Source organism: Astyanax mexicanus, chromosome 13, assembly GCF_023375975.1.
Source record: "Astyanax mexicanus isolate ESR-SI-001 chromosome 13, AstMex3_surface, whole genome shotgun sequence".
Taxonomy (NCBI): Eukaryota; Metazoa; Chordata; class Actinopteri; order Characiformes; family Acestrorhamphidae; genus Astyanax; species Astyanax mexicanus.
Genome location: NC_064420.1, coordinates 44,953,279 through 44,973,694, shown reverse-complemented (window position 1 = coordinate 44,973,694; position 20,416 = coordinate 44,953,279). Strand labels below are relative to the sequence as shown.

The following is a 20,416-nucleotide window of genomic DNA, read 5'->3' as shown; positions in this document are numbered from 1 at the left end:
TTAATTTTTTTTAACTAATTAGAAAATTGGAATAGAATAAAATCTGAATCTGGGACTTTTGATTTAAAAATGTATCTAGAATTTAGAATTGTCCAAAATCTTTAATTGGAAAACGCGATCAGACAAAATCTAAATCAGTAGATCAGATTAGAAAAATAGAAATCAGAATCAGCAAAAATTGGAATCAGTAGTTAAGGTTAGAAAACAATAAATTGAAAATTGTATTTTAATTTTAAAATCTGAATTAAAAAGCTGTATTCAAAAAGAAAAATGGAAATCAAATTAAGCAAAAATCTTAATTGTCAGTTCAGATTTAATAAAAACATTGGAGATCATAATCTGGTAAATCTGAATCGGTTTAGATTAAAAAAATGAAAATCAGAATGGGCCAAAATCTGAGTTTTTTGGGGGGTAAATCAGAAGCTGCAAAGGAAACTGCAGTTTATTTCTAAATATAAGTTCTGTGAACTAAGTATAGGATTTTGTGACAGTGGACCCCTTTACTGTATTAACCATATTCAAATTACAACTAGTGTGGAGGTGAAAATACAATTTGACATTTAAGGGCCTCTCTAAAATGGTAGTTTTTGACACTAAGTATTTCTGGCTCTGATAGAATAGCTCATGCTCTTTATATATCAAAATAAATGCGAGCACACTGAGTAATCATATTATTAACAGGGATGAGTATTAAAGGGTCAAGAACAGAGACTTTTTGTGAGTTAAATCACCCATAAAAGAGTGCCTGCGATAATGAAAATGACAAATTGATTCACTGTGTATTATGTAACACCAAGGTTACAGAAAGTACCCGTTGAATTATTCAGAAGAGTGTGAGAGAGATGGTGATGAACGAGTATGTAGAAGCACTCCAGCTGGTTCATTATTGAAAGGGCACTGTTTGTCTGTTTCTCAGTGCATTGATGAGCATGGCTTCCGGCTCTTCCTCAAGACGTATCTGGAGGTGGAGGATTTCCCAGCGGACCTCTGCCAACGTCTCTTCAGATCCTTCCAAACCTCAGACCAGACCAGTGAGTTTCTTTCTCTCGTATATCTCTCATATATTCTCTCATAAACAACACATCATCGATAAACCTTTGTTTTGTGCTACGTAAACAAGAGTTTTTTTCATGTGTAAAGAGGAATAACATCGAACGATGATTTAAAATGAATATATTAGACATTGCAGGGATGGTCACAAATTAATTACAATATTTTGTCCTCTCTTAACTTATGAAATCTTAGAAACTGTTGCTTTAAGTGACATTTAAGTGTTTTAAAAGTTAGCATAGATCCTCAATGATGAATAAACCCTGCTTCTGTCTGTCCCATCCCCGTCTTTAAGGGGAGGTGTTTCTGAAGGATGTGTCCTGTTATTTCTCGCTGCTGGAGGATGGGCAGCCTCGAGACAAACTGGAGTGTGAGTCTGAACTTGTTCTAACATGAATCTGTTTCCATTAGCTCATCAGCGCTAGCAGCTAAACCCATCTCTTTTCCTGCAGTTGCTTTCAGGCTGTACGACCGAGACGGCAACGGAGTCCTGGACAGTTCTGTAAGTGGCTTTTGAGAGTTTCAGTGGTCTGTTCACTCACACAAGTAATAAAGGCCAGAGCGGTTCTGTGGGATTGTCTCCAGAGCTGCTCATTAAATATGCAAGACCTTTACTGAATACTACCCAGTACAATTAGCAATTAGCATCTACTAGTGGGTCCATTAGCATGAGCATATGTCATGATACATTTAACCCTTTATAGCGACCTTTCAGTTGAGGCTTTTCAGGGTTTCTGTTGAGCATTTTTAGGACAGAGCACTTGGCCTCGTAAAGTGTTTATGAATAATGAGAAAAAGCTGTTAATCAGCTTTGTGAAATCTCCTCTCTCCCGCCGGCAGGAAGTGGACCGGATTATTGCCCAAATGATGCATGCAGCCGACTACCTGGGCTGGGACGTGTCAGAACTAAGGCCTGTGAGTTGACTTTCACGTGTGTGTGTGTGTGTGTGTGTGTGTGTGTGTGTGTGTGTGATTACTCAAATAGAGTGAATAGTGTGCTTTATCTATCTACACCCTCAATGATAGAATCATAGAATTATTACTGATTATTGTATGATATGTGTTGTTGTAAACAGTTTAGTTAAGATAGCAGCAGCAGTAGTAGTAATAGCAGTGGTACTACTACAAGTAGTAGTAGTACTAGTAGTATCAGAAATAATAGTAAGTGGTGGAATAATTAGTAATAGTAGAAGTGCTAGTAGTAGGATTAGGTAGTAACAGTAATAGTAGTGCTACTGGTAGCAGTAGTTAAAGGTGTGGCAGTGATGGTGGTGCTAGTAGTAGAAGTAAGAGTATTAACAGTAGTAATATAATTATTATAATTAGTAGTTATTTAATATTAACATTAAATAACAATGCACTGCTTCCACCCTCTGTACTGTTAATGTGCTTTTATTCATATTTGCTAAACCTCTGTTACCAAACCTATTACTCTGTATATATATAAGTATATAAGTATATATAGTCATATATATATATATATATATATATATATATATATATATATATATATATATATATATACAGCTGTGGAAACAAATAAGAGACCACTTAAAAATTATGAGTTTCTTTGATTTTACCAAATTGAAAATCTCTAAATTTTAATCAAGAGGAAGATGGATGATCACAAGCCATCAAACCAAACTGAACTGCTTGAATTTTTGCACCAGGAGTAAAGGCATAAAGTTATCCAAAAGCAGTGTGTAAGACTGGTGGAGGAAAGCATGTCAAGATGCGTGAAAATGTAACGGCAGACAGAATAGAGTGACGCTAGCCGAGTAAAATGAACAGACTGGTTTATTTACAGGCTGATAACCAGATATTACAGATACAGAAGCCAAGCAAACAATATTCTCACCGAATACTGAAGCCGTAGTAGTATAAACAGTCTGTGTTCGAAACCAAAAGACAGTCCAACCAAACATCAAATCCAAAAGGGGCAAAACAAGAGACATAAACCGATAAACCAGAAAGTAGGGTCGTAACGAAAAGGGACTAGAAGAACACATGAGAAAACGCTTAGTATGCAACCAAAGTCGACAATACTTCGCGAAGATAATATACATAATGCAGCCTTAAATACAAAATACATGATGAGCATAACCCGGAACTTCCTCAGAACACAGGTGAATCTGAGCGTCGGAGCGTAACGTGATTGGGCGAAGGAGAGCGACTGACGGTGACGTCATAAACCATAGGATTCTGGGAAATAGAGTCCGGAAGTGTGGGAGGAGAGTCAGGCGACATGACAGAAAACTGTGATTAAAAACAGGGTTATTCCACCAAATATTGATTCCAGAAACTTTTAAAACTTTATGAATATTAACTTTTTTTTTTTTTTTTTTTGCATTATTTGAGGTCTGAAAGCTCCGGATCCATGTAAAACACCAATGATAGTTGTACTCAAACATATACCTATAAATAGCAAAATCAGAGAAACTGATTCAGAAACTGAAATGGACTCTTACTCACTGCACCATCTGTCATGATAGCAATGGCACTTAATGTCAGTGACACTGTATATTGCGCTTCTGCTTAGATGCTAAATGCATTTTATTGCATTTATATAAATCTAATTTGATCTAATAGTAGTAGATGTAGATGTGGCAGTGATAATAGCAGCAGTAATAGAAGTAGAAATAGTAGTAGCAGTAGAGGTTGCAATAGTATTAGTAGTAGCAGTAGTGGTCATTGTTGTAATAGTAGTTGTAGTAGGATAACACAAAATACAGAAAACCGTGGTGATATGACCCCCCCCCCCCCCCCCCTCTCTCTCTCTCTCTCTCTCTCTCTCTCTCTCTCTCTCTCTGGCAGGTGCTGAAGGACATGATGACAGCAATTGACTCAGACAGCAGTGGAACTGTGTCGTTAGATGAGTGGGTGGAGGGGGGAATGAATAACGTCCCTCTACTGGTCCTGCTGGGACTAAAGGTGAGACACACACATAAAATCAATGGGAAAGGGGTCCATACTCTGTGTATAGGCTTATATATTGCTGCTTTAAATATCTTCTTTAATTATGGTGTATGATGTATATTCTGCACTGTCTTTTACTTTATTTTAGGTTAACTCCCATATCTCAAAATGACCCAAAAAATTGGATCCTATTGACGGTGCCAAGACCCTACTGGGTTCAATCTCATGATCTTGTTATACTTGATAAGCAAGCAGTTCGACCCCTCTTTAGAGTGGCAATGCTGTCTAACTATCTGCTTGTCGAGTGGCAGAACATCAGCAGTTCAAATCCCATCAACACCATAACCCTCTCCAGTCTGGAGTGGAGAATAGGAAGATCCCACCATGTACCAAGTAAATAAATGTATATTATATCAATATCAGATCATTTTGCAGCTCATTTTGGATGTTTTTGATGCTCAATTTAATTCAGTATATTCAAAGTAAGCTGAGTTTGATGCTCTGCTGATGCTCCGTAATCAGTTACTCTATGATGTTAAGTTGGTCTTACCACATTTAACATACAGTGGAGATATCATAGAAGCTGCAGGCTGTTGGTTAAAGTAATTTAGACAGACAGTTTTTCTTCTTTTTTTTTTTTTTAAACACATTTGTACGTTCATGAACTTTTTATTCCTCTTTCACTCTAACACAGAGGCAGGTACTGTATGGGTAGGTGGGAAGTGTGTGAGAACAAAACTCCCCACATCTCCTTTCGAGATTTTTGAGATGGGAAGTGACATTTTGGTGGCCATGGCATTTGACACAGAAAACTTCAGTTCAGGGTTTTCACCTAACGCAAATGTGTAGCTTATATAAAGTATATAACTAGAACAGTGCATTTTCTGAAGGAAATGCAGAATTTTTGTGCAGATGAATGGGAGGTAAGAAAAACGGCATATACGGATGAGTGCAATCAGTCAGTATGGCAGTGAATTAGAGCTTGGGGGTCTGTCTAGGTCTAGACCTTGGGCATGGACGAAAATGAATGGGAGTAAATGAGGAAACTGGGGATAAATCACGACAAACAGATGAGCACAGTTAGTCAGTGTGGCAGTGAATTAGAGCTTGGGGACCTGCCCTGAAAGAGTGCATGCAGTATTGCAGTGGTGGCCACCGGGCAAATTCATTTCTAGGCCTTGAATGTGGACAAAAAAGAATAGGGAATAGAGAATCTTACACTCTGCACAAGGTGTGCCCTGATGCTCATTGCTATCTTGGGTGGAATGATAGATGAAACAATGACAGAATTTCAAAAGACACTCTAGTACTTGGGCGTTTGTGTAAATGCATGGGAGTGAAGGGAAAGAAATAGATAATTGCAGATTAGTAAAAGATTTTAGCCTCAAAATTGCAGAGTTCAGTCACAGAAAATCATTTATTTTTTTTCTGGAGTCTGGTAGTGTAAACTCTTCCCAAGCTCGAGTCTGAACCCACTCCATCAGCAGCCAATGAAAAAAGACCTTTCCCAAAGTAACCGTTTATAAATTAAACCTCACATAGGCAAGTTTTATTCTAATTTTCTGTTCCATCATATAATGTTATCACTATTGCAGCAGCTGGAATCATTTCTGTTGCACTAAGTGTTGCCGGTGACTGTTTTGCTCCTCCAGCTGCTGATGTAATGTATCATGCCTAGTTGTATAGTCTGTGCTCTATATTGGTTCAGATTCTATAAAAATCAGCAAAAAAACAGCCGTGCAGTGTAATATACAGGAGTTGGACATTGAAACTGAAACACCTGTCATTTTAGTGTGGGAGGTTTCATGGATAAATTGAAGCAGCCTGGTGGCCAATCTTCATTAATTGCACATTGCACCAGTAAGAGCAGAGTGTGAAGGTTCAATTAGCAGGGTAAGAGCACAGTTTTCAAAAGAGCACAAATTGTTGGTGCACGTCTTGCTGGCGCATCTGTGACCAAGACAGCAAGTCTTTGTGATGCATCAAGAGCCACGGTATCCAGGATAATGTCAGCATACCACCAAGAATGACCAACCACATCCAACAGGATTAACTGTGGACGCTGTAAGAGGAAGCTGTATGAAAGGGATGTTCGGGTGCTAACCCGGATTGTATTCAAAAAACATAAAACCACGGCTGATCAAATCACGGCAGAATTTAATGTGCACCTCAACTGTCCGTCACCACAATAAATAATTGTGGTCTAAAACCAGGTGTTTCAGTTTCATTGTCCAACCCCTGTATATCCAGTCTGTTTATACCCTGCTCCCACTTTAACAGTCGTGTAGTTTATCCAAAGATTTAGTGAGCACTGCAGAAACATGAATATTCACAGTGCTGAATCCGCCCTGGAGCAGACACCACAGTGTCTTTACACCCCTTTACTGTCTCTCACTTATGCTCATACATGCAGTAGCACACCAGCACATCGCTGCTGCGGATCTGTTACTTTAGTTCTGGCTGTTTGTGAGTGAGAGACTTCTCCTAGCTTTCCTCACTAAATGTGACAATGAACCATCTGCTGTGACAGGAAGTGGCTCTTTGACTGACATATTTGAACATATTTCTACAGAACATCTGCCAAAGCTCAAAGAGACAATATTTAAAATGCTAATAGCAGTTTAACACTTCATTAATATTATTTCCCAACTGGGTTTTTTGTCCAAATTAGAAAATTGAGACACCACAGAAACACATCCACACAGACCAAAGTGTATTGCTGTGCATAGCAATGCACAACTAAATCTTATCATTTCTATATAACTATAGTGTCGTGAACATTGCATACTTTTTTTTTCAGTCCAGCGATATCTGGATAAACAGTACCAAGTTTGGACACACCTTAAAATAAGAGTTTTTGTTTTGTTTTGTTTTTCTCTTTATTGTAAATTAATAATGAAGTCATCCACACTTACATAGATAGAAATACATAGAAAACCGTGTAGTAAACTTGCTGATTAACTTATCTGGTGCAACAGAGGTAACTCTGAGTCTTCTTTTCCTGGAGCCGTCCTGATGAGTGCCAGTTTCATCATAACATTTTTGATGTTTTTTATGGCGACTGCACTTGAGGATACTTCCTAAAATATTTCAGATGACCTGACCTTCATTTTTATAGTGAATTTTTCTTTACTTAGTTGAGTAGTTCTTGCTTCTCATAATATGGATTATAACTTTACTCAAATAGAGCTATTCACTGTATACCAACTCTACCTCTTCACTACTTTACAACTGATGCTCTCAAACCAAATGCCAAGTTGTGCAAAGCTGTCATCTAAGCAAGAGGTGCCTACTTTGAAGAATCTAAAATAACTTTTTTGTTTAGTAAGTAATTCCATATGTTTTTTCTGCATAGTTCGGATGACTTTAGTATTAATCTAAAATGCAGAGTGTCCAACTGTTTGACTGGTACTGTATTATGCTGGATTATCATGCTCTGGAAGCCTAACCGTTGTATATACAATACGTACAATTAAACAGTTGGGGATAATCACAATTAAATATATATATTACTCACTTGTATTAGTATTTTACTCATTAGGGGCACAGAGTGGACTGCTGTTTTGAATCCCGGTCATGCAGCTTGTCTTCAGCTGCCGGAGCCCTGAGAGAGCACAATTGGCCTTGCTCTCTCTGGGTGGGTACAGTAGATGACGCTTTTTCTCCTCATCACTCCTAGGGTGATGTCGATCAGCACAAGGCGTCTGTGAGCTGATGTATCGGAACCGACTCGCTGTGCTTTCCTCCGAGCGTTAGCGCTGTGATGCTACTCTGCATTTCTGGCACTGACTCTGGCATTTCACAGGAATGTGTCAGTTCTCTTTACTTTCAATCAGCCAGAAATCACTCCAAAATGTGTGAAGTTTTTCAGAACATATCTCTGCACTTATTGGACTCTGACATTGGCCTTTTTCACCCTGAGGAGCAAACCGTCCATGTTCATAAATAAAGATAGATGTGTGTCCTGATGCACAGAAGTACAGCCAATCAGAAAGCCACAGTGACACAAAGTGCATGTCAGGTGCTCAGATTATATGTGGGCAGAGTGCTTAAGGCTTAGACTAGATGCCAGCTTGAGAATCACCTTAATTTTTTGCTGTTTTACCACTTCCTACTGGTATCTGTACCTGTGTTTCTTACCTGCACTGTCTATCTGTGTGTCTTATTTATAAAAATACTATATGTGATCATGCTGTGCTGCATGTGTGGGAGGATAGATTAAATGCAGTGAGGATTTATATTATATAGCTGCCAGTGCAGCATGATAGTACACAGTACATTACAACAGCATGAACAGAAGCTTGTTAAACTCTTTAAAAAAAAAACATTTAAAATGCTCAGGGTTCACAATGATTTAATTTGATTTCATTTAATTAGTTTAGTATGAATAATGGTATACAGATTGACTGCAGGATCTGTTTGCACATTAGTGGAATATAACAAGACAAATTGTATTTAAAAATAATCTGAGAGGTTTACATGAACAACCAGCATATTGTTGATGTCCTGCAAAACGTTTTTCACTTTTTGACAATGTGAATATAGTGCTATACATTTTATCAGAATTTCAGAATAAATGGCTAGAATAGAAATGCCCCAATCTGACCTGGAATGCAGTCTGTTAACATTGACTTACATTGAGTTACTACTATTAAAGTTACTAAAATTAAATATCAAAACTATCAAAAAATAAATAAGATGACTCAAAATTAGATATTTCACTTCTCTGCATATCTCTGCATTCAGAGTAGATTAGTAAAAAACTTGGTCTCTTTTTTCTAATATAAAAGATGAGTTCCAAATCAGATGTGCATTACCTTTTTTTATGTTTTTATTTTTTACAAGCTGTCTGCAACCCGCCCAGAACATGACCACAACCAACTTTTGGGTCCTGACCCATCAGTTGAGAAACGCTAGTCTATACCATATTTAAGTTAATTATGTTCTGTTGCAGGTCATCTAAACTAGAAAGCACAAAATGTATATTGTATATATAACCTACAACATACACTATACAATACTTATTCCACTTTGCTTAGTTTTGCTTAGTTTGCATTCTTTTTGTAAGTACGGTCAGCTAATCACATTTTACAGTGTATAATCCGTTTTAGCCTTCCAGAATTTATGTAGTTTGATCTAAATAATCGCCTGTAAATTGATGCATCACAAAGCATTTTTACACCCCAGATTATTAACCTTTTAAGATGAAGATGACTCACATTGACGGTTCTGTTTGCATGTGAGATGTGAGCAACGGCGCCTAGCAAAGCCACATATCAGTCCCAGGGACTTCCCCTTAGACTATTTCTACCTACCCCAGTGTGCGCTTGAGGTGAGGGGGGTGCGCTGTGTGCTTACAGGTCTGGTCACAGTTTATTTTGGTGGCTTACACTGTCCTGTCTGTCTGTCTATCTATCTGTGAGCCTGGTCTAGGGCTCCCTGAGTCACCAAACTATCAGCTAATGGCTCTCACTATAAAAAGACCATTGCCAGTCTCTGCAAAAACACTCACAAGCAAGAGTGGGGTTGTTGGCACTTCTAATTAGTGCATTCTATTAGCTACTTCAAGCTGCACCCATTGCTGACGCAGATGTGCAAATGCAGAAACACAGCTTGTCTAGCCCCTTAACGAAGTACTGCCAATAGTATAACAAGACAGACTGCAACAGATGAACAAGAACCTGTTGGCACATTGCTTAGTTCCATGCAGCTATTGGTTAGAGGTGTATAAAGTCTTCCAGTATTGAGCTGTGAAGCAGTGGAACTGTGTTCTCTAGAATGGTGGTGCTCTATATAATACTCTTCATTAACTCATAAGTAAAGACAGGTGTGAGAAATCAGTACTCAGGAGAGAATGAGCTAGAGAACTGCAGAATCACAGCACTAAGCACATTATGGATTGTTTAAATACATTCAAGGGCCACATATAAAAGTGACTTAAATCTGGTTTGAAAAGAAAGGATTTGACATGCAACTCAGCCCTGCAGCAGTTTCAGTGCCAACAGTACCACAGGAACTAGAATCTAGAGCAGTGTGGGCTGCTTTGATAATGATGATTAAGGTCACGCAATAAAACTAATGCGTTCAGCTAATTTAAGTTGCACCCATTGCTGATACAGATGTGCAAATGCATTGTCTAGATTGTCTAGACAATACTAGAGAAGTATTGCCAATATAAAACAAACAGATATACATGAATTAAATCAAAATTAGCAGTCCTAATAAGTGGGTGGGGTAATTGGTCTTCCAAATTGAGGAGAACATATAATAAAATAAACAAATAAATTACAAAAAAGACTAACAAGATCATGCTAATGGTAATATTAAAACAAACACTTACACAAACTCACAAATATACGTCCAAGGAACACATAGGGCCATGTAGGTAAACTGTTAGTGGCACACCATGCAGCTTGATTTAAGGCGTATCAGTGTGTCTTTGCTATCATAATGACAGGAAAAGTACACTTTGTGCAGCTAGAAATGTGCAAAAAGCATGAACTATTTCTCCTGATTAATCATAGGTGTGTTTTGGGCGTAACATGAAATAAACCAATCAGCGTTTCACTTCCCATTCCATTTAAAATCTTTAGTAAACAAAGTTTACTAAACAAAGTAAGAAAATGGTTGACTGTGACCATTATAAACTCCAAAGCCCACCCTACCCTATTAAAAAGTTCTCTACATGCTTACTGGGAAATTCCAACATAATGTACTGTACAGGGGTTGGAGAATGAAACTGAAACACCTGTCAATTTAGTGTGGGAGGTTTCATGGCTAAATTGGAGCCATTAATTGCACATTGCACCAGTAAGAGCAGAATGTGAAGGTTCAGTTAGCAGGGTAAGAGCACAGTTTTCTCAAAATAATGCACACAACATTATGGGTGGTGACATACCAGAGTTCAAAAGAGGACAAATTGTTGGTGCACATCTTGCTGGCGCATCTGTGACCAAGACAGCAAGTCTTTGTGATGTATCAAGAGCCACGGTATCCAGGGTAATGTCAGCATACCACCAAGAAGGACCAACCACATCCAACAGGATTAACTGTGGATGCTGTAAGTGGAAGCTGTCTGAAAGGGATATTCGGGTGCTAACCCCGATTGTATCCAAAAAACATAAAACCACGACTGATCAAATCACGGCAGAATTCAATGTGCACCACAACTCTCCTGTTTCCACCAGAACTGTCCGTCACCACAATAAATTATTGTGCTCTAAAACCATTTGTTTCAGTTTCATTGTCCAACCCCTGTATGTTACATAAACACAGTTACTGACAAACTGATGTGAACTGCAAGATGTGTGGAAGTTTAAAACTCTTCTGTAAATAATGCACACATTTAAATCAAATACGTTTGATGCATCAGTGTGATAAGCAGCAGATTGAGTACTTGACCTCTGTAAGTGCTTTCTTCTCCTCCCACAGATGACTCAGAAGGACGGACAGCACTTGTGGAGGATGAAGCATTTTAACAAGCCTGTCTACTGTAATGTATGTCAGAACATGCTGCTGGGACTGCGCAAACAGGGCCTGTGCTGTACCTGTAAGTGCCCCCAGTCCTGACCCCTCAGCATTACAGTCTGTTCTTTAACTACTTCCCATAATCACCCCTCTCTCCTGTGCCCTTATACTCTCTCTTTCTCTTTCTGTCTCTCTCTCTCCATCTCTCTGTCTGCAGGCTGCAAGTACACAGTCCATGGGCGCTGTGCCAACCGAAATCCTGACCCATGCACTCGCACATATGTCATGTCCAAGAAAGACATAGGGGTAAGATTACTGTAACCTCTAAATCACTCCAGACATGCTGCAGTGCAGCACTCTCCCTGGAGCTTGTGTGTGCAGCAGTTGTAACATTGTAGAAATCGCGAACACTCTAATATAATCAGATAATTGGAGAAATAATCAATTATACAGTACCAGTCAAAAGTTTGGACGGACCTTTTCTCATTTAATGTATTTTCTTTCTTTAGCTAGCAGAGCTAATCAGTTAGATAAGTGTGCAGATGTTCCTGTTTCTCAGCTTTGCTAGCAGATGCACCGACACATTTCCCCCTTTACAACCTATTTAACATCTTATTTGACATCGTAAACAAATAATGTGTTTGTTACTAAATATATCCTGTGGTTTTAGGCAAATCAGATACAGTACAGGTCAAAAGTTTGCACATACCTCTTTTTATTCAATGTTTATTCAACTCTCATTATGAGTTTCCACATTGTAAATTGAATATTGAAGACTATATTAAAGCTATACAGGAACACATGCAGAATTATTATTTAAACAAAAAGAATTAAACAAACCAGAACATGTTTTATACTTTAGATTTATCTTTGAGGACAGATCTGCACACTCTTGGTATTTTAATCTCAGTCTCTTCATGAGGGAGAATCACCTGGAATAGTTTTCTCAGCGTCTTGAAGGAAGGAGTTCCTGGAGGTGCTGAACAATAGTTGCTGCTTTTCCTTCACGCTGTGAAGCTTCAGCTCATCCCAATTAAATCACCTCAAATCACCATCTTAGTCCTTCAGGTTTAGATCAGGGGATTGTGGAAGATAAACACTGGGTGTTTCTCAGTCTGCGTTCTTGTCTGTACTTGTGTTCTTGTGGACTCTGGAAACGTCATCAGTCGAAGCTCAAGTTCCGTTCCTGTTCCATTAAGAAGTTTACAGTTAGCCAAGTATGCTACAAATACCCAGATAAGTTTTTGCTCCTCCCATATTTTCGAGGATGCATGGAAGGGGACAGCCTGATAACCCAGAATGCACCTCGCAGCAGTATCAGTGGAGGAGAAAGTACCTACCTGTTTTTAAAGGTTATAACTTTTGAAAATAGTGCTGCTGTGAGATCAAATATAGTTTTAAGTTATTTTTCAAGTTATTTAAATGTAGGGGTTTAGACCAGAGACTGTAAAAAAGATGGATCATGTGTTGCCGTTTCCATTCATTCAATGAAAATGAAGCCCAAATCTTCCGCCATGTTGGCGATCCTGAAACCCGAGTCTGCGCAGTAGAGATCAGAGGAGGGAGAAAGACTGTGGAGAGACCGCCTACTCATTTAAATAACTCTGCCTCGAGGTCACAGGCTGCAGAGCGGAGCGGAGCTGACGGTCTGTTATTGGTCCCGCCCATAACCAGCTCTTTTACAATAACCACACCTTTTTTGAATAGAGCTGAATAACTTTTAAAAAACGAATTCTGTGGGGATATAAAAATTTGACAATATAAGCAGAGGTTACACTAGCTGTTACATTTAAATAATGGAGGTAGAATTGCAGTATATTGGAAAAAAAATGTGATTGAAAGTTGTCTGTTTTGCCTGGTTTTGAAACCTATGGGGATGGGTGGGGTTACACAGCTTTCTGCAACCGAACAGCAGGGGGCGCCCGACCTGTGGTGGCTTCACTTTTGAGAGACGATGCTCTGTCCAGCTATATACAGTCTATGGTTTAGAGATAAACATTTTAAAAACGACCTGTGTGAAAATGTGCTCCTACATATTTGGAACAACGCTTTTTGCTCCTCTGAGAGGGTGACATCATCAAATACTCGGCTGTTCCAGTTACAGAATAAAAGTCCCACGCCCTCCCGTCCTCGAGTGTATGCACTTGTAAGCCGAACTAACCAAGTCCGTATTGAGAAACGGTCACTTTTTTACTACTTTTTTAATACATAATTCCATATGTGCCCTTTAATTGTTTTCATGTCTTTAATATTAATCTAAATTATATAGAAAATAAATTAAACAAAGAAAATGATTGAATGAAAATGTGTCCATATTTTTGATTGGTACTGAACCTTGTACTATTATAGTATTATACAGTGTTTACTTCCTTTGGGCCAGATTGAAACCTCAGGCTTTATGTACAGTATATATGGCACCCCTGTACTAATGAGAATTGTGCAAACTGGACAAACCTACTGTAGATCATCACACACTCACCTTAAACCACTTTAAACTGATATCTATAAAATAGACAAGACCAAAGACACATTTCAGGCTACAAGATGGCTAATGCTAACCTTTTAACTATGCAGTGCTAAACCGTCGACCGTGTTCATAGACCACAATATGTTTTACAGTCTCGGAAACAGCGTAAGCACGTCCATTACAGATTATTTCACAGCTTGAGTCGACTGTGTGAAACAGTGTGTGGTTGGTCTGAGGCTAGTGTGTGTGTGTATGTGATAAATTAGACATTGCACAGTTTGCGCAATGCTAATTAGCGGGGGTATAGGCTTCCATTATGAGTTAGCCTCTTAGCGCCTATGTACAGATAAAGAGAGGTGCAAACTACACACACTTTATGTGACTGTGTTAGATCTCACTTGCTGTAAAGTGAATACCATTTACATTTACTGTATTTGCAGGCTGTCTCTTTACCACCGTACCCTTTATACCACTTTAGTGGGTGTGTAGCCAGTAAATGAAGTGTTTGATCTTTTTATATGTTTGTGTGTATATATGTGTGCATATAGGTTTCGACTCATGACTGGGTGAGCGGGAACTGTGACTCTGGGAAGTGTGACAGGTGTCAGAAGAAGATTAAGAGTTTGCACGGCCTCACAGGAAAGCGCTGTGTGTGGTGCCACACTTTGGTGGGTAGCTTTTTCTTTGGTGTGTGTGTGTGTGTGTGTGTAAGATCAGTGGGTGGAATATAAAAGAGAGAGCACCGTTCAGTTAAGTTTAGTGTAGTTCAGTCCTTTTGTTTGCCTGTTCTTTCACTACATACAGGATCAGATTACAGGTGCTGTATGATGCAATGATTGAGGATTTTAAATGGTTATTTTGGTCTATAAATAGTAGATAAGTACACTGGGTGATCAAATATTTGTGCACACCCTTTGTAATGAATGTATTCATCTACTTTAAGTTGCACCTGTTGTTGACACAGATGTACAAATGCACACATACAGTACAGAGAGATTCTGCCAACATAATAGAATTCTTGAAGCAGATAAATACAGTATGAACCAATCTGCCTTATTCTCTGTGAAAACAACAAATGTGTCAAACATATTCCCTTTCATTACTCTGTAGGTAGAAGTAAAGATACTAGGGTTTCAAAATAATTACTTTAGTAGAAGTAAAAAGTGTAAAAATACTGGTTTTAAAACTACTTAAAGTATAAAAGTAAAAGTAATGTAAAATGAGGAAAAAATAAAGCCATTAAAGACAAAAGCTTAGACCACACCTCATATATAGAGTCCTATAGTGCACTACTAATGGCTTTCTAAAGGCTATAATGACTATAATGTTCTATTAAAATGTTAATGTTGATCAGATAATTTGGGATGCACCAGGCTCCCTAGTGTTTCAGCTGCATATATACCCATTACAAATGAATGGTGATTGATTTTAGTAGAATGTAAATATATTAAAGAAGTTTAGTTGGACTGGAGTTTGTCTGGAGTTCTCGAGTCTCTGCACGGATCATCTTCATACTAGACTACATATGTGTGCAGGTGTGATGGATCACAGTATAAACCAATAGGAAGTCGGAATGGTGTATATATGTTTATACTTCTCTACATCCAATCACAATCAGATTCACTCTATCTGGATGGAGAGATTTATCTGGATAGGGGTTTTATTAAACGAAAAAAGAAGCCGGATTGAAAACGAACTGAAATGGAATAGTCGTAACAAGGCTATTTTTAAAATGTAAGGAGTAGAAAGTTCAGATAATTTTGTGAAAATTTAAGAAGTAGAAGTAAGAAGTAGAAATATAAGAAGTAATAGTAAGAAGTTTCGTCTGACAGTGTTCAACATCCATTTTTTTATTTAAGGGGTTGAACCAGAGTTCAAGTATTTCTAGGCCTCACTGTACAATATAGAACAATTGTTACCAGTCATAAGCAGTTATAAACAGGTGTAATAATCAGCAAACAATGAGTGCCTGTAAAATGCTTTTGAAAGAAGTGTCGTTTTAAGGCTGCTGGTATGTTTTCGTCTTTTCTTTTTACAGCGCCATGACGAATGTGTGAACCAGGAGCCTTCAGAGTGTAACTGCGGTCCCCTGAGAGACCATATTTTACCACCGTGGGCCATATATCCTGTCATCAAGGTAGCGTGTTTCAGAAGACTTCCACGACCACGGTTTCATTTTCACAATGCTCTAATTTTTCTATTCATCAAGTACTGTAACTGCAGCATGACTGCAGTATTAGGCAGCACTGATAGATATTTAGAAACTACTGTGAAACTATGTAATATGTAATAGGACCAGAGTGCCCTTTAGACTTTAAACTTTATTTTTGCCCTGATATTTAGTTTTTGATATTTTGAAGTGTAAAAAAGACATATTAGGCCCTATCTTACACCCTGTGCAAGGTGTGTTTTGATGCTTATTACTATCTTACACCACGCCAACAGTCTATTTTTACGCCTTGCGCCCCATAGTTTAAATAGCAACAGTGCTTGTGAAAATATCTACTCCGATGGGCATGGTAATCTCGAATTGAGGTGTGTTTAGGTACATTTCTGGCATATTGCTATCTTGGAAACAAAAACACAGGTGCACCACTGACTGAATACAACCTAGACAGACATCAACAGTCAGACGTTCATTGCTATCTTCACAGTGCATGGTCAACACAGGCGTACCCCAAACGCACTTACAAACCCATAGCATGTGCCATTTGGTAGCTTGAACAAGCAAGTCAGTTTCCTCTGCTGAAGAGTGTTGAACACATCCAGGTAGCTGCACTGTTAAAATAGCAATCCACCAAAGTCAGAGCGCCTTGGCTCTTAAAGGGAATAGCAAATGAGTCAGTTTATTTCACATTTCTCAAAACACACCCGTGATTAATTAAGAGAATTAGTACCTGCTTTTTGAGCACTTCGAGCTGTGCAAGGCTGTGTACTTTTCCTGTCGTTATGATGGCAAAGACACACTGACGCATCCTAAATCAATTTGCCTGATGCAGAGTTGACTGCTGACCTTTAGATCACAAAATAGGGCCCAATCAGTCTTGTTCTTATGATAGATGCTGTACTTTGACATAAGCTGTGACCTGAGCTGTAGGTCCTGTGATGATATTTAGGGTTGTTGGCTGATGTTGGGCTGTTGTTTTACTTTCTTTTTTTTTTTTAATTATTTTACCCAATTCTCTTCCCAATATAGCTGAGCCAATTAACCCACCCACTTACTACGACTATCACTTGTAATGCTCCTGACATTAGGAGGGTAAGGACAAGCGCACGCCTCCTCTGATACGTGTGAATTCAGACTCCGCCTCTTTTCCAAATGCCACAAGTGCAACATTACTAGGCAGCCAATGGACTTGTAGGAAAGTGCTGGATCCCCAGAATGTCTGATTTCTAATTTTTCTGAGATCTTTTTAAATTCCTGTCTGGGATTCATCTACATCTGCATCCTTCTTTCTCTCAATTAATCAAATAATTGATCAGGTGTGCTGATGTGCTGCACCACATTCTAATTTTACATATTTTAAGATGTAATAAATGTGTTGGTGTCCTATATTTTGTGTAATTTATGTTAATTATACAGCTCTGAAAAAAATAAGAGACCACTTAAAAATGATGAGTTTCTTTGATTTTACCAAATTGAAAACCTCTGGAATATAATCAAGATGAAGATGGATGATCACAAGCCATCAAATCAAACTGAACTGCTTGAAATTTTGCTCCAGGAATGGCATAAAGTTATCCAAAAGCAGTGTGTAAGACTGGTGGAGGAGAACATGATGCCAAGATGCATGAAAACTGTGATTAAAAACCAGGGTTATTCCACCAAATATTGATTTCTGAGCTCCTAAAACTTTAGGAATATGAACTTTTTTTTTCTTTGCATTAATTGAGGTCTGAAAGCTCTGAAACTTTTTTGTTATTTCAGCAATTTCTCATTTTTTTTAAATAAACGCTCTAAATGACAATATTTTTTTTTTTTGGAATTTGGGAGAAATGTTCTCCATAGTTTATAAAACATATATAAAAAACAATGTTCATTTTACTCAATCATATACCTATAAATAGCAAAATCGAAGAAACTGATTCAGAAACTGAAGTGGTCTCTTAATTTTTTTCCAGATCTGTATGTATATATTTATATATTTTACCTCCGTCTCTCAGGATTATTCAAATGAACATTAAATCTTAAAGACAAACGTTTTCAATGTGGTGTCTTAATTTTTTTCCACATGGTGTAGAAAGAGTAATATTAAGTTAAACTATTTTGTATGAATATCAAACTGTCACTTACTATTGCTGTGCATCTCAGTTGCTTCGTATTTCTCTTTGTGTTCTTCAGGAGAGGACAAACTGTGTAAAGAACAGTTGCTCAGGTGTGACAGACGACACTGACCACAACACTACACCTGATGGGCAGGTACTACAGGTAGGTCAGAGTCTCTGGAATCCCTGTAATTACACATACTCTGTAATCCCCTGCAATACCACTGCTGGAATGGATGTCCCTGAGCCTGTTTATGAAATTAGCAGTTGGAGATAGCAGTCTTATACAAACGTTCGGGCACCCCTGGTGAAATTGCATGGGGTTTTTACATGTGCCAAGTCTATTTGCATAATTTAACAGCTTGCAAACTAAATACAATAAATGTGGCATGTGCTAAAGTATATTTAAAAAGACATGCACAATGTTTGAATAAGACTATAGATAGTAAAGAATATAAAGATACATGCTTTATTTGTTTGTTGATTGCTATGAGTTTTGAAGCTGTGTCTTTTTTACTGTCTGAATAGACTAAATGAACAGAGTTCCTTATTAAAGTGCCTCTTCTTTTCATGCAGATAAATCCTGTTCCCAACACTCATCCTCTTCTGGTGTTTGTAAACCCTAAAAGTGGAGGAAAACAGGGTGAGAGGTAAGGCCATTTTCCTAAATGCACATTTTAGATTAGTGTGTAAATCAGAAATGAATTAAAACTCACATTCACAATACTTTTCCAAACACATATAGGGAGTTTGGTGTATCAGTATTAAAGAGCATTATATAAAAAAAATCTTATCCCCCATTTTTCTCTGGGTAGAGTGTCCGATTTGTAAAGTGTAACTCATACATGAACTAATTGTGTAACAAAATAAATATACATTATATTATACTCGACGTGGGGGGTGTTCGATCAGATCTGGCTACACCCACTGGACTTTTGTTTTCTCAAAAGATAGGTATTTAGGAGGGGGTGTTGCAGCAAAGTTGTTAGAGAGGACTTTTACTGTGAAGGTGAGAAATAGCGCCTAAAAGTTCAAGTGCTTGTCAAAAACGTGACTTTAAGCTCTTACATTTACACTTGCACTTACATTTTTGGACTTAAATATTGTAAGTAGTTTATTGTAAAATGTAATACTGAAGTACTGAAAGTAAAAGTACAGTACTGTGTTATGTAGTTATTACAGAAAGCAGTGGAAAGGCAAAACGGGAGCTTCTGTTTATAAGACAGCTTAATCTCTGATGAGTGCCATCTACTGCTCTGGCTTTAGATGACAAGTCAATGTCAAGTCGTAATAACAACCTCCAACATCGTAAGTAGGACTTTCCGATGATGGCTTAAAGGCATAAAAAAAGTAAAAGTATTAAACTCATCCAAAATATGTTCTGAAGTAAAAGTAGGAGAAAATAATACTTGGGTAGATACAGATACAGCATTTTAGTACCTACGTAACTATACATCAAAGGGTTTAGTTGGGGGTGTTGCGACAAAGTCCTGAAAGAGGACTTTTACGTTGAAGGTGAGAAATAATGCCTGTTTTAAGTGACTGAAGAAAAAAAATGATTTTAAGCTCCACAATTAATTTTTTGTACTTAAGTACTGTAAGTAGTTAAGTTTAATTATTACAGAAAGTAGTGAAAAGCTGGCAGAGTAAAAGGCAGAACGGGAGCTTCTTTTTATAAGATAGCTTTATCTCCTTCTTGTCATCGGACATCATGACCAATATTCAACCTGAAATAACGTCTACTGACGTTGGTGGCCAGCTGGGTACTAAAGCAGATACAGATACAGCATTTTAGTACCTATGTAACTATACATGTCTGAAAATCGCACAGATAAAATTGCTCTAGAATAGAAAGATAGAACAAAGAAACTCAATGTGGGAGGAGTTGAATCAGATTCGGCCACACCCACTGGACTTTTGTTTTTTCAAAGGGCAGGTATTTTGTAGGGGGTGTTGCAGCAAAGCAGTAAGATAGGACTTTTACTGTGAAGGTGAGGAATAGTGCCTGGTTTGAGTGACTTGTAAAACTTGTGTTTTTGTAAAAGTGCTGTATCAAAAAAGTGATAAGCTTCACACTTAAATGTTTGTACTTAAGTACTGTAAGTAGTTAAGTTTAATTATTACAGAAAGTAGTGAAAAGTTGGCGGAGTGAAAGGCAGAACGGGAGCTTCTTTTTATAAGATAGCTTGATCTCTGATGAGTGCCATCTACCGCTCTGGCTTTAGTGATGATGTTGGTTTGGAAGGATTC

General features: G+C 38.0%; 1 protein-coding gene across 2 annotated transcripts in view; it reads left to right on the top strand.

The window, feature by feature from the left end:
• dgkaa (diacylglycerol kinase, alpha a) overlaps nt 1–20,416 on the top strand; it is an 84,579-nt gene that overhangs the window by 38,435 nt on the left and 25,728 nt on the right. The window contains exons 4-15 of one of the 2 annotated variants that reach the window (XM_049462908.1): nt 917–1,031; nt 1,346–1,420; nt 1,503–1,552; nt 1,891–1,965; nt 3,865–3,981; nt 11,398–11,515; nt 11,651–11,739; nt 14,449–14,568; nt 15,939–16,037; nt 17,097–17,159; nt 18,243–18,329; nt 18,743–18,816. In XM_049462908.1, coding sequence (XP_049318865.1) covers nt 917–1,031; nt 1,346–1,420; nt 1,503–1,552; nt 1,891–1,965; nt 3,865–3,981; nt 11,398–11,515; nt 11,651–11,739; nt 14,449–14,568; nt 15,939–16,037; nt 17,097–17,159; nt 18,243–18,329; nt 18,743–18,816 — 1,082 coding nt within the window. The remainder of the gene's footprint in view (nt 1–916; nt 1,032–1,345; nt 1,421–1,502; nt 1,553–1,890; nt 1,966–3,864; nt 3,982–11,397; nt 11,516–11,650; nt 11,740–14,448; nt 14,569–15,938; nt 16,038–17,096; nt 17,160–18,242; nt 18,330–18,742; nt 18,817–20,416) is intronic. The other variant, XM_022676828.2, reaches the window with a different exon arrangement.